The 21,322-nt window shown below is 41.6% G+C and overlaps 1 protein-coding gene and 1 long non-coding RNA gene across 6 annotated transcripts; one reads left to right on the top strand and one right to left on the bottom strand.

Moving 5' to 3' along the window:
- On the bottom strand, window positions 62–20,998 carry LOC110434882. 4 transcript variants are annotated; one of them, XR_002452403.1, is made up of 8 exons: window positions 20,222–20,998; window positions 19,726–19,819; window positions 19,581–19,639; window positions 19,268–19,393; window positions 18,913–18,978; window positions 17,808–18,104; window positions 870–3,109; window positions 62–529 (listed from the first exon to the last, which is right to left on the bottom strand). It is a non-coding gene; the product is annotated as an uncharacterized LOC110434882 (long non-coding RNA). The 4 variants fall into 4 exon arrangements; XR_002452402.1 differs by lacking the exons at window positions 62–529; window positions 870–3,109 and adding an exon at window positions 13,742–14,681 and having other exon boundaries at window positions 20,222–20,974; XR_002452401.1 differs by lacking the exons at window positions 62–529; window positions 870–3,109 and having other exon boundaries at window positions 17,298–18,104; window positions 20,222–20,951.
- LOC8069925 (titin homolog) lies at window positions 2,916–17,402 on the top strand. 2 transcript variants are annotated; one of them, XM_021459725.1, is made up of 8 exons: window positions 2,916–3,050; window positions 4,513–11,580; window positions 12,219–12,845; window positions 12,938–13,168; window positions 13,656–13,730; window positions 14,239–14,574; window positions 14,692–14,952; window positions 15,030–17,402. In XM_021459725.1, exons 1-8 carry the CDS (start codon window positions 3,009–3,011, stop codon window positions 17,088–17,090), a joined length of 10,701 nt encoding a protein of 3,566 aa, XP_021315400.1. In that variant the 5' UTR covers window positions 2,916–3,008; the 3' UTR covers window positions 17,091–17,402. The 2 variants fall into 2 exon arrangements, with proteins under 2 accessions (XP_021315400.1, XP_021315401.1); XM_021459726.1 differs by lacking the exon at window positions 13,656–13,730.

The following is a 21,322-nucleotide window of genomic DNA, read 5'->3' as shown; positions in this document are numbered from 1 at the left end:
TACTGTTTCCGTATTTCACGTGTGGCCTCTGAGGCACGCCTCATCAACCTGAGGTGACACGCTGGATACAAAAATGTCGCTGTATCGCATCCATCCAGCATCCACGATGGAGCTGGCAATGGTCGAAGATGCTCGATCTCCTCATCTCAAATATACTAGACTACACTTTAGTGATGTATGGCTTTAGTACACCTCTCTCCTTTTTGTTTGTCCGGCACACATGGTCCTCAAATATTTCCCGGGCTGGCAGAAATTGCTCGAATTGACAGCCCATGTATACATCGGGTGACGAAATCAATTCAGAAATCTGTAGGTGGTTATGACTTTGGTGGCCGGCATAAAATGACAATACGGCTTTAGCATGGACGGTGCCGATTTTGGTGTTCGTTTCCGATCGCCACCTCATATTCGCCGCTGCTGTTGCCTTCATCCACAGATAACTGGGCACCCCCTCCTCTGCTTTTTAGAAGTGAGAGTGAGATGTCCTCCTCTGTTTTCGTTTTTCTTTCTGAATTACTTTCATCCTTTCCTGCAGCATCAGATGACGTCATGACTCGTCAGTGAAGAATCTTGAGATTTTGGCATGTCGAATATATGTTATTCACAAAAATGGAAACTGTGTATGGACAGAATGTCAGATCAGAATTTGTGGTGACATGGAAACCAGAATTACTGAATGGTTACGGAGTCTAGAGAAAAAGATTTGTGTTGATTAAATATTGACCCTATGTGTGCTTATTATTGCTCTTGTGGGACCACAATTGACGATTTATTTATATACATATTCCAAGGACCGAAAGCAAACAGTTCCCGGAACCAAAACATCAACCTCTGACAGGATTTTCCAAGAGATGATAGAATCTACGTACCATGCTGAGTCAGGCTTGACAGTGGCACCAGGGCGGCTGTCAACTTTGCCGATGAGGATTTGCAAAGCAGGCATGTCATCCTCCAATGGCGCCATGACATCCTTTCTTTCGGCGCAGCGATATGCTAGGATAATAATAGCACAAGCAGCTTAGCATTACCTGCCTCAAGTTTTGATAATCAGTAGCAGGTGATGGATGGCTGGTAGCGAGAACTTGGACTGCGTGAGGTGGATCCAGCGTGGCACTTGGGCTGGCCAACTTGGTATTTTCCTTGTCCAGGGCGGTTCAACATGTGGAGCTCTTTTGCTGCGGGCCACCGTCCCTAGCAGCCTGTTCGCTGGTCTGATGAAAATACTATTTGCTGATTTATCGTAAGAGATAAGACAAGCGAACGGGCTCAAGTCCTTGTGCTTCAGTGATCTTCAGAGATCAGTCCACAGTCCACAGGGAGCAACTTGGCGCCATAGCTCTGAATGCCAGAACAATGGGCTGAACAAAACAAAAGTGATCTGGGTTAGAGCATCTCCAAGGGACTTTGCAAATGGATTTTGCATTTGGTGTTGTTTGCAAAGTCCCAAACTCATTTGCAAAGTCTAAAAATAGTCCAACTCCAAGGGACTTTGCATTTAGACTTGCAAATCCAAAGTGTGGACCCCATCTCTGAATTTTTTTTCACCGATTGCACCCGTGCGTTTTTTCCCCTTCGCGCCATTTTGACGTACGTCGTGCGTGCCAGTCGCCGCCCAGCCCAGGCCGCGTTCGTCGTTCGCGTCAGTTCGGCTCCGTCCACCTCCGTCCTCCTCCAAGGGAAGGTCCCCGCGAGGGAAGGTCCACCTCCGTTCCCGTGCCGTGGCCGCGTACGTCGTCGTTCGTGGACGCGCGCGGTAGGGAGGGCGGACGGGCGCAGAGTAATCGCGCGGGTGGGGGGGCGGGGGGACGGAGTCCGACGTGGAAGGCCGAAATTGTAGATGCAAAGTGGTGGGAAGGTTTGCATATATGCAAAGCCTCAACCTCTATTTACAAAGTTAATCAAATTGCAAATCTTATTTACAAAACCATTGGAGGGGTATTTTCTAATCTTTTTTTGCAAATAGGGCAATGCAAAGTTTGTTTGCAAAGCCCTTGGAGATGCTCATAGGAGCTCTTGGTCATAAACCGCAGCAATCAGTTCATTTAAGATTCAGGACTAACTAAGGTTGTGGAGTTATGTTGGTAGATGAATTCGAAAAAAAAAACATGTTTTTTAAAGTGAAAGCAACCTTTTTTGAGCCATAAATACAGCAACCTTGAATGCAAGTTTAACAGGACACAACACAATAATTATGCCAAGGCCAAGTTACTTTCATGCTGTCCTGCTTTTCACTTGATTTGATCCAGGTAAACTTCCTCCAGGCTGCAGAAACATTGGCCAAACCCCGTTGTTCCCTTGCGCTCTCAAGTGCAATATGAGGTAAGATGAACGCAGCCATATCATAAATAGTTGAAAGTGACTGAACCATACAAGGGAAGCCTAACCAGTTGGAGAAAATTTGCGCCATAATGGATTTCTGAAGACCAATCATGTTATCTGATATGTGAAGCCAAGCAAAAAGATTAGCAGATAATAGTATCTTCACACCAAAAACTAAACTTTTCTTTTGAGCCGCACTTAGAAAAGAAAAGAAAAGATAATGAAAGATGAAGGATCCAAGAATGGTACTCGCTAATCAATTATCGATCCAATAATGTCACACAGAAAAGGTTCTGTGGGTCCATCAAAGCAAGAACGCAGACACAATGGTCCAGCCATCACAACCATGTGCCTCACGTACCAGTTGGCATTTTGGCACCTAATGCTGACTCTCCATGTTCATTGATCTGCTATTTCCGGGATAACTTCTCCCGCTTAGTCAAGATTACACTTAGGCAAGTGCTAATTCCCTGTCAAGGGCGCTGTCAGTCTGTCACTGCTTCCTAACCGCTGCTCAGCAATAGAAAACATATTGACAGAGGCGCAGAGGAAAGGTCGGTATAAAGACCACCAGCTTTTCGAGAGCTCACAAGCCTTTTTCAGAGAGAAGCCACTCCATCTTTCTTTTTCCTTTTTCCTTTCTTCTTTCTTCTCCTTCTTCTTCTTCTTTCACATTCTGATCTGGAGCAATGGCGACCGAAGATGAAGCGAGAGAAGCAGCAGATGGGACGGTAAGAAATGTCTCCTCTTGGCCTCAGAACTTCTGCATCACTTGTTTTCTTCCGTTTTCCTGCATGCATGCATACATACTTTGTTAAGATGTAGAGCTACGTAAGGAGATTCATTGTCACAGGAATCTTATCAGCTATGCCATGAGAAGCATGTTTCTAACAATTCAGTAGTTTTTTTTTTTACCATTTTGCAAGGAAAATCATTATGGTACCTTCTTTCTGGTTCCACAGTTGCTACATGTTTACTGTTAATCTCCTTTCAGTATCATGAAGGAAGAAAGATTCTTCTTCTTCATGTAGTAAACTGTGTAGAAATGATGCTGCACTCATTTCTTTCAGTTGTTAAACAAATGATCTTCAAAAGCAACCAAGTTTCCTTAAAGAATGAAATAATTCAACGCAGTAGGAAGTCATCATATTCTCCTTGTTTATAAAAAGCTTAGTTAAGATGTCTATATTTTGAAATTGTGTCCTGTTCTTGATTTCATTGGGAAAAAGGTACATGCAAAATAAGTTAGTATTGTAGAAAATAGAAGTTACAGTTTCATAGGTAATCACTCATGGTAGGTATCACTGAGTGACATGCTTTGCTCTTCTCTTTTGATTACTCCTTTTTCTCAACCTAGTATTGCTCTCCTGAACTTGACAGATGGATGTGAATTCACCCAACCTTGAGAAAATAGTGTTAGTCAAAGGATTATATAACATTTTTATCTCCTAGGTTCAATCCATCCAGAATAAAAGAAAAGAGCTAACAATAAGGATAGACAAGTTTAACAGTTTGGTCAACTGCTGTGACGTGAATGACAGGGTTAGGTAAACATGCATAAGCATCTAACATTAATTTACAGAGCGTCAAACATCCAGTGTGGTGATTTAATACAAAGGCATGAAGAGAGCAAAAGTCTACTTAAAGCATGCCAGAACATATAGTTACAGCACTAACACGTTTAATAGGAACATTCAGTATTACAGCCCTTCATGTAAGAACTAAACAAGGTTTTTCGGAGAGGCACAAACTCATCCAGTTAGGATGCCCACTCAGTACCGCCGGGGCAGTGTACTATTTGACTAGTCAGCATGTTCTTTTTGACCACTTGCTGCAATACTAGAAGTCTAGAGGCTAGAGCCATGAAATGGAAACTCATACATGTACTCAACCTACATGTGCCATTTATCAGTACAGTTGGCCAACGAGAAATGGTGACTGGCCGACTGCCATGCAGGACAGATGTCCTTTTATGTATATTATGGTTGTAATTGAACAAAGTCAAGGGATAGTTAATACATTTCTACTTTTGGTTCACGACTACTATGGATAATATTATAAAGCCTAAAATATACTAATATTTGTTGTCTATGTTAGTCAGTTAAAAAATACATAAAAAATTATTAATATTATTATGACTGTCAAATGTGGCAATCCACTATTTTAATGCCAGATTTATCTATAACTTCCTAGGAAGTCCAAGTGGAAGCTGTGGATTTAGGAACAGTTCATTTGCATGCACACCCAGAAGGCAAGCTTTCATCTCTGATGGAGATCAAGAGCATGGGAGAAACCGTTGTTTCAACTGAAGGAACGTTGAAGATTCCAGAGGATCAAGTTTTTGTAGAAGCACCCTCTGATGTCCAACTTCCTCCAGAACATAATTTAAATGGTGAAGCATCTTCTGTGAGTGGCCATACGGACAAAGAAGAGAAGGTTTCAATTGAGCAGCCGCATGACAACGACCAGGAAGAAGCAGAACTAGATCAGAGCAACGGAATCAACAAAGAAGATGTGACTGATGGTTTAAGCCATGGAGAGAGCACACCAGAAGACAACTGCCTTCTGAAGCACAAGAAAGATGAAGAACCCCAGGGTGATGACCAACAAGATTTAGGTGTTACAGTGAATGATGACTCTGTGCAGGAAGACACGCTGAAAACTGATAATGCTATTGAGCAAACAGATGTTGGTCAGCAAGACCAAAATCAAGAACCAGAAGAGGCAAATGAGAACACAGAACCTGCAAGCATAACAAGCAATGCCAATGTTGACAATGCTATTGAGCAAACAAATGATGGTCAGCAAGACCAAAATCCAGAACCAGAAAAGGCAAACGAGAACACAGAACCTGCAAGCATTGCAAACAATGCTGATGTTGAGATTGTAGCTGAGGCACCTACTGGACTCCAAGCTCCTGTGGAGAGACGTACGAATGATTCTGATGGCATTCTGGAGACTATTGATGAAAAGAGAGAAACATATGAACCAGCTAAGGAAGATGATGCTGTTCATCCTGAAGAGATGGCCAAAGTAGAAGATCAACAGAGTCAGCAAGCTGATATGATGGATGCAGATGTGGCCCCGGAAGAGATCAAATGTGAAGAAACTGATCAGCAGGAAGAGAAGCCTAAATCTGAAGCTCATGAGCCAACAATCGATGCTCAAGGAGTGTTGAGTCAAGAATCTGCTGAAGAAACTGATGACCTGATGAATGAAAAGATTAAAGAAACTGCGCACCAGAGGAATGTAGCAGCTCCAAAGGAGACAACACTAGAACATGAAGCAACAATGAGTGCTCCACCAGTAAATACTCAAGTGCAGAACCAGGAATCATTAGAAGAAATAGAAGATACTGAAGCAGAAATCCAACCAAACAGTGGTTTTGGGGATGCAATTCCAGAAGATCAATCTAATTTAGGTGTTACAATAGACAATGACACTGTGAATGAGGACACACTGAGAGCTATTGAGCAACAGGATGATGGTCAGCAAGATGAGGATCTAGAACCAGAAAAGGCAATTGAGCATACACAATCTGCAAGCATGGCAAACATTCCCCATGTTGAGATTGTAACTGAAGCACCTTCTGGAGTCCAAACTCCTGGGGAGACGAATCTGGACAACTCTGATGCCGTTCCAGATACTATTGCTGCAAAAACCAAAACAGATGACCCAGCTAAAGCACACACTGTTATTAATCCTGACCAGAAAGAGAGCTTTCCAGAAGATACATCTAATGCAGAACCTACAGAAGAGGTAGTCAAAGCAGAAGATCAACAGAGCCAGCAAGCTGATGCGATGGATGCAAACATGGTGCAGGAAGAGGTGCCTAAATCTGAGCACGCTGATGAGCCAGCAACTGATGCTCTTGAAGTGCTGAATCAAGAATCTGCTGAAGAAATTGATGGCCCAGTGAATACTGAAGGAACAGCCCACAAGGAAACAACACCTGTAGATATTCAAGCGCAGAACTGGGAATCATTAGAAGAAAGAGAAGCTACTGTAGAAGAAAGAGAAGTTGCTGAAGCAGTTGATACTGATGCACCAGTGCAACAAAGCACTGTTGCTTTTGAGGAGGCAGTTCTAGAAGATCAACATAATTTAGGTGTTACAAATAACACAGTGCAGGAAGACACGTTGGAAGCTACTGGGCAAACAGAAGGTGAGCAATACCAGGACCTAGGAACAGAAAATGCAACTGAGGACACACAACCTGCAACAACGGCAAACATTCCTGATGTTGAGGTTATAGCTGAAGCACCTTCTGGAATTCAAACTCCTGTGGGGATCAATCTGGACATCTCTGATTCCATTCCTGATACTACTGATGGGAACACAGAAATAGATGAGCCAGCTAAAGCACACGATGTTGCTCATCCGGACAAAAAAGAGAACTTTCTAGAAGATACATCTACCACAGAACCTACAGAAGAGGCGGTCAGATTAGAAGATCAACAGAGCCAGCACGCTGATGCAATGGATGCAGACGTGGTGCAGGAACTGGTGCCTAAATTTGAACACACTGATGAGCCAGCAACTGATGCTCTTGAAGTGCTGAATCAAGAATCTTCTGAAGAAATTGATGGCTCAGTGAATCAAAAGACTGAAGAAACAGCCCACCAGAGCAACATGCCAGCATCTGAAGAGAAAATGCCACAATCTGACGCGACAACAAGGGAGCCACCTGTAACTATTCACGTGCAGAATCAGGAATCATCAGGAGAAAGAGAAGCTATAGTAGAAGAAAGAGAAGTTGCTGAAGCAGTTGATACTGAAGCACCAGTGCAACAAAGCAGTGTTGCTTTTGAGGAGGCAGTTCCAGAAGATCAACATTATTTAGGTGTTACAAATAACACAGTGCAGGAAGACACAGTGGAAGCTACTGGGCAAACAGAAGATGATCATCAATACCAGGAACTAGGACCAGAAAATACAACTGAGAACACACAACCTGCAAGCATGGCAAACATTCCGGATGTTGAGGTTATAACTGAAGCACCATCTGTAATTCAAACACCTGTGGAGATCAATCTGGACATCTCTGATGCCATTCCAGATACTACCGATGGAAAGACAGAAGCAGATGAGCCAGCTAAAGCACATGCTGATGTTCATCCTGACAAGAAAGAGAGCTTTCTAAAAGATACATCTACTGCAGAACCTACAGAAGAGGTGGTCAAAGTAGAAGATCAGCAGAACCAGCAAGCTGATGCAATGGATGCAGACGTGGTGCAGGAAGAGGTGCCTAAATCTGAATACGCTGATGAGCCAGCAACAGATGCTCTTGAAGTGCTGAATCAAGAATCTGCTGAAGAAACTGATGGCCCAGTGAATGAAAATACTGAAGAAACAACCCACCAGAGCAATATGCCAGCATCCGAGGAGGCAATGCCAGAATATGACGCGACAAGGGAGCTACCTGTAACTATTCAAGTGCAGAACCAGGAATCATTGGAAGAAATAGAAGCCAAAACTATAGAAGAAAGAGAAGTTGCTGACGCAGTTGATACTGAAGCAACAGTGCAACCAAGCAGCTCTGCTTTGGAGGTGGCAGTTCCTGAAGATCAACATAATTTAGGTGCTACAAATAACACAGTCCAGGAAGAGACACTGAAAGCTATTGGGCAAACAAAAGATGGTCAGCAATACCAAGATCTAGGACCAGAAAATGCAACTGAGGACACACAACCTGCAAGCATGGCAAACATTCCTGATGAGGTTATAACCGAAGCATCTTCTGGAGTTCAAACTCCCGAGGAGATCAATCGGGACATCTCTGATGCCATTCCAGATACTACTGATGGAAACACAGAAACAGATGAACTAGTTAAAGCAGATGGTGCTATCCATCCTGACCACAAAGAGAGCTTTTCAGAAGACACATGTATTGCAGAACCTACAGAAGAGGTGATAAAATTAGAAGAGCAACTTGATCAGCAAGCTGATGCGATAGATGCAGATGTGTTGCAGGAAGAGGTGCCTAAATCTGAACACGCTGATGAGCCAGGGGTTGATGCTCAAGAAGTGCTGAACCAAGAATCTACTGAAGAATCTGACGGCCTGGTGAATGTAAAGACTGAAGAAACTGAGCACAAGAGCAACATGGTGGTCCCTGAGGACACAATGCCAGAACATGATGCACAAATGAGGGAGTCATCTGTAAATATTCAAGAACAAAGCCAGGAATCAGTAGGAGATGCTGAAGCAGAGATGCAACAAAGTAGTGTTGCTTTTGAGGAGACAACTCCAGAAAACCATGTAGCAACCACAGATCCATGTTCTGAAATCCAACATGCACATCACGTGGAACCAGAGGAAATCAATGTCCCTGGAGATGCCAAAGATGATGAGATCACCAACATGAGCAATACCGAAAATCCAGTTCAAGATAATATTCTGCAGAGTGGGCCAACAATAGATACACAACCAGTTCAGGAGTTGGAACAAGATAAAACAGATGAAGCTTCTAACCAGAATCATGTTGTTGTCTTCAATGACCTAGCTCAGGAAGATGCTACAGCAACAAGTGAGCCACAAGTGACTGAAACAGAAGAACTAAAGGACATTGAAGCAACTGAAGCTGAAGAAATCACCAAACTTGACCATGTTACTCCTTCCAAGGAACTTGCAGTAGAAAATGATTCAACAACAGATGAACCAGATAATGGTGAAATCCATCAAACCCTTGAACGAGATTTGGTTGAAGTTAAGGACACTGAAACTTACCATGAAAAAACTATATCTACTTCAGAGGACACAGTGGAAGATAATGTAGCAGCAGATGAGCCAAGTTGTGGTAGTCAAGAAGTAGATAATGCAGACATAGCTGAGAATACTGCAGAAGTCTCTGATGTGGTGATTGTTGATGAGGCAATTGAACAGAATGTGCTACAGACTGAGGATATCACTGAAACGCATAAACAGGAGCTAGAACCAGAAGAAATGAAGAGCACAGAACCTGTTGAATCAGAGGAAGCTTCTAATCAGAGGAATGCTGCACAATTCGATTATTCAGCTCAAGAAGATAATATACAGGAAAGTGAGATGCAGCAGACAGAGTCAGCAACAGAAATAAAGGAAACTGAACCCACTGAAGTCGAAGCAGTTCCCCGAGAAAGCAACACCTGTGTTTCAGAGGAGCCTTCTCAAGAAGATCATATAAAAGAAAGTGAAACAAGTTGTGACAATCAAGAAGTAAACATCACAGAATCTTCAGAAGTAATTGATGGTCAGAAAGATATCATAACTGGAGGGATCTCTGACCAAAGCAACACAGCTTCTGCTGGGGGTTCAGCTGAAGAAAGCAATGTCCCTGAAGGCGAGCCACCTGCTGATATACAGGCTGTGCAGGAACTGGGATCAGAGGAGATAAAGAACACTCAAATTGATGAAGTGAATGAAAAATCCCTTGAAATGAATGCTACTGTCTTTCAGATGCCAACTCAAGTAGAAACTCCGGCCACAACCGAATTGCATGAATCAACAGAGGTGAGCAACATTGAAGCCACAGAAGTGCACAGAAACCCCCACCAAAGTGATGCTGCTGCTCAGTCAGAGGAGCAGGCAACAGAAGAAATATCAAGCAGTATGAAACCAGAACCAATCGAAGATAATGACACTGAAGCCACCGAATCTCAAAGTACCTCCCAGGAAAAAATAATCTCTACCGCTGAGGAGTCTGTCCCAGAAGAAACAGCAGCAGAAGATAATGTAACCACTGAACCAGACATTGATCACCAACAACTTCAGGATCAAGAATCTGCTGACATCAAGGAAATTGAAGCTGATAAATCTCAAGAAATTGCCTCATCTAACACTCTTTCTTCTGAGGAGTTCACATCAACAGAACCAAGTTCTGACACTCAAGCAGACAATTCACAGTTAGCAGAAGAAACTGAGGATACAGAAAATGTGAAAAGCAATACTGCTCTTGTTGAGGCAGCAGCTCCAGAAACAGATGCAACTGCTGATACATCATCTTTCCACGAGGCAGATCTAGAAGAGACCAAGGACACAGGAACAATTGAAACAGAGGATGTTATGACATCAAGTGACTATACATCAGAAAAGATCCTGGAAACCATGGAGACTGAAGCAGTCCCTCATGAGAGTAATGTTGCAGATATAAAGGAGAGCACTGAAGACGATACTTCAACACCAAATGCCCCACGTACTGGTAGTGAACCTGTTCGTGAACTAGAATCAGTTGAAGACAGCACTGACACAACGGAACATCCAGGAGAGACCCATGGTTCTACTTCTGATGATCATACTCCAACAGAAGAAAATACATCAGTAACAGACCCATCTTTTAACACACAAGAAGTGCAGAATCTGACATCTCAAGAAATCAAGGACAGTGAAGATGACAAAACTGAAGAATTCTCACATATCAGTAGCTTTCCTACTCCTGGAGAGGCAGATCAAGTACCAAGAATTGAACCAACTCCTGATGTCCAAGAAGTACAAGAACTGGGCTTAACAGAAGAAACAAGAGATATTGAAGCCATGGAACCAGAAGATCAGCAAGAACACATAGTTTCTACCCTTGAGAAGCCAGCAGTAGATGGTGAGCCAAATGGTGATGATCAGCAGGTTCATGAGGACAAACTACCAGAAGTGGAAGACAATAAAGCAATTGAAGTTGATGAAGCCTCCAAGCAAAGTAATATTGCCACTCCTGATAATGCAGCTGGAGAAAGGAATGAACTGGAAAGTGATCCAGATTCATATGCCCAGCCAGCAGAACAGGTAGAATTATCAATAGACAATGAGAACAACAAGCTTGTAAAGGCAGAAGAAACCTCAGACCAAAGCAGCACTGTCGCCCTTGAAGAAAGAACAGAAGATTCTGTTGCAAGTGAAATTGACCCACCTGTTGACATTAAACAAGAGCAACCAGTGGAAGAAATCAAGGGTGTCGATGCCACTGAAGCTGAAGAAGACTTTCATACAAGCCAAGCTGATGCAATAGAGAAACTAGCTTCAGACAATAATATAGCAACAATAGAACCGACTTATGATATTCAGCAAGTGGATGACTTGGAAGCAACGGAGGAAAAGCAGAGAGTTGAAGCCATTAATGATGGAGAACAATCCAATATTGCTGTCTCAGAGGAACCAACTCCAACAGATAATGGAGCAACACCAGAAGATCAACATGTAGAATCAAATGAAGGAACGATGGGGAATGAAACTGACAATGTCATTTTGGCACACGGAATCAAAGATGAAATACAGAAGTCGACAGAACTAAAGGTATCTATATACATTAACCTCCTTTAGCATAAATGCTAGACCAATACAAGATGTAGCTACTGGCATACTGCTCAATTAGAATTTAAAATAATTGGAAACACCTAGCATTAATGCAGCATTTTATCCAGTATGAGGCAGATAACAAACTGTGACATCCATCATCTTATATAAGTTTAAACACTATATGATCATAGATTGACTAGAATCATTATATGACATGAAGGAATCCAAAAACAAAGATAAGCTTTTAATTTATTTCTGTCAGACTATTTTTCATTTTTGGCACGCCAGACTGTTTAGTTAGATCAACATAAAAAGTTAATAAGCAGGCTCTATGCAAAGTTGGAAGCTGAAACATATATTTTAAAGTATAAATTGAACAGTAAAGGTATAACTATTGCTAGCCAAGATGCAGAATTATTAAGCTAAATCTAAGTTGCATACTGAAAGAGAAAGAAAAACATCAATAGTGCTGTCTGAATATGACTCTAGTTTGAGTGAGGGTGTGGTGGGTGGTGTTTGTATTTTGTACTCCCCTTTTTTTTCATCTTAATGAAATGATACACAGCTGTCCTGCGTATTTGATCTTTGAGATTGGACATAACTTGCAAGACACCTCACTAGTGTATCTTATACAGGATGATCCATGTGATTTGGGCGAAACTGTTTTCACAACTCAGAGTAGTGAGAACTTGATTGATGAAGATGTTGTTCAAACTTCTGTGAGCGATACAGTGGAGACTTCAAACAATATCTATCAAGTCAAAGAAGAGCCAAATGCTGGAACTGAACATAATTCAAGCCAAATGGCAAGTGAGCATAATGGAGAGAACACAACTCATGTTCAAGATAGAGATATAGACGTGCAAATTCTCACAGAAAGTGGCAATGCAGACGCATCACAGGCTTTATTTGAAAATGATCCTCAGGCAGCACAAGATACTACAGAAAAAGATGATACAACAAAAGGTAGTGAACAAACCATTCATCACAATAGCAGGCAACATTGTGATGTAGCACTTCAACAACAAAGTTGTGAGACAGATGCCTTATCCATTTTGGAACAAGATGAGGCTCTGCAAAAGATTGACTCAGATCAAAAGCAGAAAGAAGATGAGGAGATTGAAAGTCAGAATGATGAACTTCAGATAGATGAACAGAAACATGAAGACAAGAGGGATGATTTAACCACAGAACCACTAGTGGAGTACCAGAATTTCGAAAATGGAGCTACAAACAAGACAAAAGACAATGATGCATTCGAGGTAAATATAATGACTCATTGCATGTGTTACTTTTTCTGGACTTATTTATCAGAAACAATGAAAATTAAGTTTGTACCAATGAAACCCTGCAGGCTGATCAAACAAAGGCAGTCATTAGTGGGATTCTCAAGAATGAAGCCACCCCAAGCATTATGGATATGAAGGTTGAAAACACTAAGGAAACAAGGGAAGGAATTGAAGATGATGATGATGCCAAAAATGATAACAAAGAAGAGCATGAGAATGCAGAAAACGATGATGTAGTAGCAAAAACTTCTACTAGTGACCAAGCCGAAACAACTGATGAAATTAGAAAAGAAGAGGTCAGTTCAGATTTTTCACCAGTGATGTGTGAGAATTAGATATATGTTCTTTTGTTAATCGTGTTAGTGTTGGATTACCAAAGTTCAATGTGATAAATTTCCAGATTAGAAATATAGAGGGGGGAAAACTGAAAACGCTTCCTTATTATTGGTATATCAGATCACCATTTTTTCTTGAGAAAATAATAGATGTGAGAACTACTCTTAGTGCATTGAATTACTGTAGGGGGAACACCTCGCACCCGATTAGGGGGGTGGGGGTGGGGGGTGGCTTTCATATATATAACAAGTACAACTTGAAATACAAGTAACATGGTATACATGTGTTAGACTATACATATCTCTAATAATTAATAAGTGAGCTCGCTAAAATAAGTAAAACTAAGAAATCAGTATTAAAACAAACCTATACCAAAGTAGTGATTATTTGGTGAAAGCCTCTCATTGCTTATACTAAAAACACTGCTATGTTTTACTGATTGTGCAGATCGAACCTGGTTTGGTATCATCTGTTCAAGAAGCATCTGATCCAGCTCCTTCAAAAGACAAAATACTAGAGAATGTAAGGTCTAATTGATTGAATTTTCCTCAAAAAAAAAAAAAAAAAAAACTGACTGAACATTGTGCATGATGTTCCAAAATTAATGAATAAATTGGATGTTTATGATAAATGTTCCGAAGTCCAAAAGGTGTAATTTTTTGGAGTCACTTTTCATTTATTTTCCTCTTGAAGAAATATTAAGAGACTTCCATACGAAAAACTGTAAAGTGATAGCAATAACAATAGTGGTATACAGGTAAAAGCAAAACAACAAGAAATGAAGAGAGTGATGTTTAGATTTGCATTCCATACAAAACACGTTCTCTCCTTCGCTCCCCCACCATATGTGATTTCAGTGGGCATCATCACTCAGTAAATTTCTGAACTTTCCAATGGTCTGACTCTTAAATTAGCTCACTATGCATCAGCAGTTCCAGCCAGAAGCATTCATAGCTAGCAGTAATTCTCTGTTAAAATGACACCATAATAATCTGAGCAATGAGCTATAGCTGTTATTTTTGTTGTGCAGGATCTTGTTCATGTCATTCAAGCATCAGAGAAAGAGATTGCAGATGAAATAGAAGAAAGTAAAGAAATACATGAAGACAATGCTATTTGTCATGATGAACTACAGACAAATTCTGAAAAGGAAGAATCGCCTCAACTGCGTTCCAATGAACCATACAATGTGGATGCTAAAATTGATGCAACACCTCTATGCGAAGAAATAATCCATGACAATGCAAGTATAAAGCCTAGAGAAACTGAAGAGATAGGAGAAAACAAGGGACTCGACTCCACTTCTGAACCTTCTGTAGAATCATCCATACAGAATAATGTTGAGGACTCAAGCAATCATCACGAGGTCAGTCCTAATACCCTTCAATAAGTATCACTCTTATATGCCTCGAAATTCATGTTACCAGTTTTTCTTATCAAGTCTGTTCTTTGTGAAATTCTCTTCCATTTTTCCTGTAATCAGGTTGAAGATGAAAAACTTTCAATGTCTGAGAAAAATGATGTAGATACTGAAGCTATGCAAGAAAAAAATGACGAATCTGCTGCAGATTTAAACCAAACAGAACAATGTCAAGAAGAAATTAATGCAGATGATGTTCTGCAACTTGAAACAGAAGAAAATTCATTTGACAAGATTGAAGAAACTGCTTCACATGAGGAAACAGAGATAAGCAGTACAACAGCCACTGAAGCAGTAACAATCAATGACGATATTACTGACAAGGTCAGTAAGTCAGCAGTTATTAACTATTTTGGAGTTATATATAATATTACTAAAGTAATTCTCATTTTTCTGTGTAGGTTAGCGGAGCTGATGGAGCACCGTCTAACGGAAGTCTCAAGACCTTTACTGACACTGGAAGGGATCTTGATGTTTCATTGGTAATTACAACATCAAAGGAAGAAAGTGTGAATGACAATATGGAAAACCTCAATCTTGACCTTCCTGGACATCCGGCACAGGATGACAACACCCCTGAAAAGGTGCTCAGCTTAGAGGAAACAGAAAGAGAGGTGCCTTTGTCAGAGAACCTCCTTCAAACTGAACCAGGAGAGAATCAAATTCCCAATGAACAGGATGAAAAGGACAAACAAGATGAGAATCAAACCCCAAAAGAAAGGAATGAAGAGGACGTGCAAGATACAGAATTTGGAGAGGCTAAGAAAGAAGTTGAACAAGAATTACCTGTCTCCCATTTTCTGATGAATCTAATATTGGGAAAAGAGAGCAGTGATGCAAATGAAGATTCAGAATCTAAGGCTGCAAGGAAGCAAGGTGAAGCGACAGAAGATGGCAGCTGCGCGTTCATTTCTAAACAAGAAGAAAATCTGCAGTCACTTCCTACAGAAAATAAGGTGGATGACAATCTCACCTTTGTTGAACAAGAAAAACATGAAGTTAAATGCCCTGAAGAAACACAGGAAATGGTCAAAGAACAAAGTGATGATCTTAAGATGGACACAGAAAGATCAATTAAAACTGATGAGGATATCAAAAAGAACACTCATGATTTGGAAATACCAGCATACCAAGACAATACCCAGGATGAGATTTCTGGTGAATTGCTGACAGGAGAAGCAGCTGGTGTTTCTACAAAAATGGAAACTAGAGATATTGATATTTCGAGTGTTGAGCTGGATGACAGAGCAGTTGGTACTGTGTGTCAGGAAAACATGGAGGAATCAACAAAAACTGAAAATGGAAGCTTGAGGAGTAGCCTGAATGACTCAACAAACACAAAGGCTCCCAAAGAGGATACTCTAGGAGAAGAACAAACAGGACTCGTGCTTGAATCTTTACCTGAAGACAAAAGTGTTGATGCAGTGTCTGAGCAAGCACCTTTGTTGACAGAATCAGGAATGACTGATGCCAATGACTTGTCTAGCGATACTGCAAGTGTTCAGAACCCTGTGTCTGCAAAAGAAGACAAACCCACTGAATCTGCCAACATTGAGGCCACATGTTCTACTGATATTCAACTGGAGAACGAAGAAGTAGATAAGAACGAAGAGGAGCAGCATGCAAACACAGCCACAGATGAAGTTTCTGAAGAGAATGTAGAAAGTTCACATGTAAATCTGCAGAAAATCACAAGCTCCGAAGTAACATCTAATGAACTAGCAACTCAAATTACTGAACCAGTTTGTGACACTCAGACAATTTTGGCTCATGAAAAGGAAATATCTGAAGAAAACTTTCCAACAGCAGTCGAAATTCAGGCTGATGGTCCAAACTTGCAGATCAACCAAGATAAGCAAGATGAAGTGGCTGACAACGAATCTGCAATGGAGCTTGAAAAGGTTGGGGAATCTAATTTTCAGGAACACCAGGAAATTGGTACTGAGCAAAAGTCTCCTGAAGAGATTGATGAAGGAGGCCAGCAACTTTTGGCTAAGAAAGAGATTCTGACCCATGAACTAGATGTGCATGAGACAGTCGAAAGTCCTCAGCAAACAGTGAGCATAAAATCCAATGAAGACCAGGAACTGTTTGATCCAAAGGTCCAGGAACGTGATCTCAATGTAGTTTCACCCAGAGAAGCTTCTGAGGCTGAAGAAAACTTTGTGGACGTAAGCAAGCTCTGGCTGATTCAGAGTCCAGAGGCTGATGCAGAACAGAGTCCAAAGGCTGATGCAGAAGAGAGTATTTATGACGAGAAGATAAAGGACATAGAGGGAACTAAGAATTTCACTGATGAAGCAGCAATGAAAACTGAAGCACCAGGAGCAGCCCAGAAGGCACTTAAAAAACAAAGCCTATTGTCTGGTGTGGGATCAAAGGTAAAGCACCAACTTGCAAAAGTGAAGAAAGCCATCGTAGGCAAACCTGGGCGCACAAAACCAGAATCTCCGAAGGCATAAAACTTCACTCGCCTTACAACATGTACATTATTGTATTGTTTGTAGTCTTGTGAGCCATTTATTTAGGTGGTAGAATGTTTGCGATGGGCTAGGAGAAGGTCCTCTTTGCAACCATCCCATTGGAATTCTGTGATGTTGCAGACGTTTGTCCCCCCCCCCCCCCCCCCTCGAGAGTATGTTGAAGATGTTTGTAAATATGTCTAGTGTGTAAGGTAGAATCGAGGACATGGACTTGGTCAATTGCTTGTATTCTTTGTTGATATGCACAAGCAATTTGTGGTCATGATGCAGCATATTCTTCACTTTACTCAACAGAGGTGAAAACCCATGTTCTGTCACTCTGCATCATGCTCTTGGTCTGGTCAGTCCCTCTTCAAAAGTAAAATGTGATAATGCAATTCCAATCAGATCATCTTCGAAAGTAAAATGTCATAATGTAATCCCAATCAGATCATGACGATGGAAAGCGGAAGCTAGAACTAAGCAAGCAAGTAATGACTATTGAGTTTTACATTTAGCAGCAGTAACTATAATCCGTTACTGTTGAGTCTTACATTTAGCAGTATATATAAACCGGCCGAAATGTGGAGAGAAAAAAATACTAAAGCATGTGTCCGGACTCGTCAGGAACAGAACAAGCAGCATTGACCCATGCCATTGGACCGAGGCCCAAATGTCGGTGGACAAAATTTAGGGCGAGCGGCGAGATAACCTGACCTGATATGAAGACCGCATGTGGGATAGCTGCTCTCTGCCACGCAGCCGCATCTGGTGAGGAATCAGCACAGCACCGCGTTGCGGCTGGAACCACCCTGCCGCGCACTCTGCGACGTCCCCGTGCGCGTGCTAGGACGAGCGTCGAGCAGGTGGTGGGCGTGCCGCGGTACATGCGAAGGCGTCATCCCGCGCGCCGCTGCCATCCGCCAGCACAGCCGTCGCCCTACCGTCCCCTCTCACCTCTCGAGCTTGGCGGCGGCAACCGGGCAACGAATGGTCGGTGATGGAGGCGAGGCACTGCACATTGCAGAGGCACGCGAATGGTCGTTGTAACGGCTGTCTGCATCTTTGCATCTTCGTCCTAGACTATAAGAGGGAAACTCTCTTTCTTTTTTTTTTCTTTTACTAGGTAGCGTGCCCGTGCGTTGCTACGGGATAACTAAACTTTTATACTAAAAACATACAAATCGCATAATAAAATAACAATATTATTCATTCTGGGTCCAATATAATGTTCAGCCTATACGTTGCTACAGGTTTTAAAATTCACACGGATCCTATATATTTTTTAGCTAATACATATATGAAAGAAATAACTTATGTGCACCATGGTTTTGATTTGAGTACATGTGTAGGTAACCGAAATACTTTTATGGACAAATGTCTTACAAGAATAACTTGTAGTTCACTTTACTAAGCACCTCCTTAGAAGTCAATTATTGTCCACCATCAATATCTAAGTTGTTTAGATTGCAGGGGGATAGGACCTTTGTGAATTGCAAAACTTTTGGATCCACCTTCGAACTAATGCAATAGATGAGGTAATCTAAGTTGCATTTTCATAAACATATATGGTAAAGTAAGTCCAATCTATAAGTTAGGATCTTTTACCAAGATCATGATCAATCTCTATAACTAAATCTATTAATAGCATTTGACTTATTCAAAATAAAAATAGTCCGGTAAATTCAAGAGAAACCCATGCAAGGGCAAAATTGTTTCTTGAAATGTAGCAATTTACATCTAGAACATGCTCATTCAGCTTTTCTCTTTTTATTTCCATCACTTTTTTATTTGCACGCACCAAAGGACATATATTACATACATGCAGATTTGAGAGGGCATCACTGAGACTTTCTTTAAATAGGTGAGGCCAATGAAGTCTAACCATCTACAAGGAAGAAACACTTGATGAGACACAAGCACATGGAATGTTATTTTTGCCCTTAAGGGCAAATTTTCTAGGGACATGCAATGCTCGAGAAAAAGTAGGTTATTATCAATTGCTTAGCACCTACCAAAGAGTAGGTCATTACTTCTTGCATCAGTAGTTATCCATGAAAGCATCTCAACATCAAATTGTATGGTTGCATTGGTGGAATAGTTACATTGGATTCATTTGGAATAGTTGTAGAGATTTCACAATTAATAGCAAGAGTTACGAAAATCTGGAAACAAACCTGTTGTTTGGTCTTAAAGCTGCATTTGAAATCATTGTCCCTTTCTTCTTCGCCACTGGAATTTTTATTATTTAAAGCTGAGCCAACCGGATCACCACAGAATCTTGAATTACCAGCATCCTCATCCTAAAGTAGTTGAGGTAAATAACAAATCTGAGAAGCTATTTGCATGTCATTAGAGGTACAAGAGTGACACAATAATATAAAAAGAAAACATAAATTTGAGAAGCTATAATAAGAGATGGACAATAATATAAAAATCAAACATATAAAAATCTGAGAAGCTATTTGCATGTCATTAGGAATAGCTCACCGTAAATTTGTTCTTTTCCACTATCCTCCTCTCACTTCTTTTGGACTCAGGAAAGGCTGCTGATCACATATTTTGCACGGAAAAATCAAACGACTCATAGTACATATACTAAGTTGTTGGGTGAATAAAAAACCAAACTGCTTACCTGTTGGAGGTGACCTTCAGTCTTATTGCACTCCTTGATGAGAATCTGAATTATCTCAAACTAAAGACATCAAGTGGAAAGTGCCCCTCGTGATCTGGAATATGTAAATGACACAAAGCACTTACCTACACATGGATCTTTCAGTTTGAACATAATTTCAACAAAAAGATGGTGGCTAAAGACACATGTTCTGTCACTTCTAACACCAAAGAAAAGAGTTGTGTCCCTGCATAGGCCATACTATTTGCCTGTGTTCTTGCAAAGAAGCAATCACCAGAGTATATAACCAAGAATAAGACGAAACTTGAAGACATAATTACCAGCAGATTTGGTCAGTCCTTAAGAAACATTTCCTTATCAGATTGCACAATAAGCAAAAAGGGCATGGTTCCCTGTGGAGTAATCTACGCAACCTCAGCAGAACTTTCTCAAAATAGTCACGAACATCCCCAATGCACTACCCAACTAAGAGATCGCAGCAGTGCAAAGGACTCACCAGCAAAGGTACAAACCACATGGACGTCGGCACCACGGGATTAGATGACCTCAAACATCTCATCCACCAGCGCCACCACCGTTGTCGCCCTTGGCCACAACTTGCGAACGGGAGATAAAGTGTTTTCGTCCATCCTCCTCGTCACATCTGGTCGTGGTCGTCGGAACACACGCCCTCCTTGACGGATCTGGCCAAGGCCGCTGGATCTCGCGCCCTCCTCCACAGAACCGGCCATGGCCACTGGATCTTGCGCCCTCGTTGCTCCGCGAGATCGAGCAGTAGGGCGGCGAACCCGTGCGCTGACATCAGTAGCAGTGGAGGCCCTGAGCGCCGGCCAAGCGGTGGCGAAGATAGTGGCAATGGAGGTCTGGAGGGCAGGCCATGGGATGACGGCTGCAGCAGAATCCCTGCACGCCGGTTGCAGCCATGGCAAAGGCCCGGAGCACGGGATGGGGGGCATCGGCAGAGGCCTCGGCTCTGACGGAAGCCCAGAACACGGATCACAGGATGCTACGGTGAAGGCCTAGAGCCTGGGTTGCGAGGAGCTACCGGCGGTGGCTAGGCGCTAGTGGAGACCGCGTGCGATGGGGAGTGATTTCGAGCGTGCGCGATACAGGAGCTGATTGGGAGCGTAGTTTCTTTTCTTGCCGCTTGGGAGCCTTCACGCAAGGGAGTTTCCTTTCTTGCCAGGGGAGCCTTCACACGAGGGTCTCGCGGGATCGCAGGTGGCAGACGGACGACCCAAACCAGATGTTGCACCAAAAATTGTCCACACTTTGTTCTTTTTAGTTGTAGGAGACTTCTTTCTTTGACAACGGCCTTGTTTAGCTCCCAGAAATTTTTACAAAATTTTCTAAATTTTTTGTCACATTAAATCCATGAAGCATTAAATATAGACGAAAATAAAAATTAATTACACAGTTCACCTGTAATTTACAAGAAGAATCTTTTGAGCCTAGTTAGTTCATGATTGGACAATATTTATCAAATACAAACAAAAGTATTACAATGTCTATTTTTTTAAAAAAAAATGGAACTAAACAGGGCCGAAGAGGTAAACATGGACTTCAACTGAAACTAACTATATTTTTTTCAGGCTGA

This window comes from Sorghum bicolor, chromosome 4 (genome assembly GCF_000003195.3).
Source record: "Sorghum bicolor cultivar BTx623 chromosome 4, Sorghum_bicolor_NCBIv3, whole genome shotgun sequence".
Lineage (NCBI taxonomy): Eukaryota > Viridiplantae > Streptophyta > Magnoliopsida > Poales > Poaceae > Sorghum > Sorghum bicolor.
This window is presented reverse-complemented; position numbering and strand designations above follow the sequence as displayed.

What these genes read in the sequence shown, in the direction of transcription:
- LOC8069925 (XM_021459725.1), top strand. Translation starts at nt 3,009, where the DNA reads ATGGCGACCGAAGATGAAGCGAGAGAAGCAGCAGATGGGACG. An exon ending in AGAAGTCGACAGAACTAAAG is followed by an intron (nt 11,581 to 12,218) that starts GTATCTATATAC and finishes TATCTTATACAG; the next exon opens with GATGATCCATGTGATTTGGG. An exon ending in ACTCAAGCAATCATCACGAG is followed by an intron (nt 14,575 to 14,691) that starts GTCAGTCCTAAT and finishes TCCTGTAATCAG; the next exon opens with GTTGAAGATGAAAAACTTTC.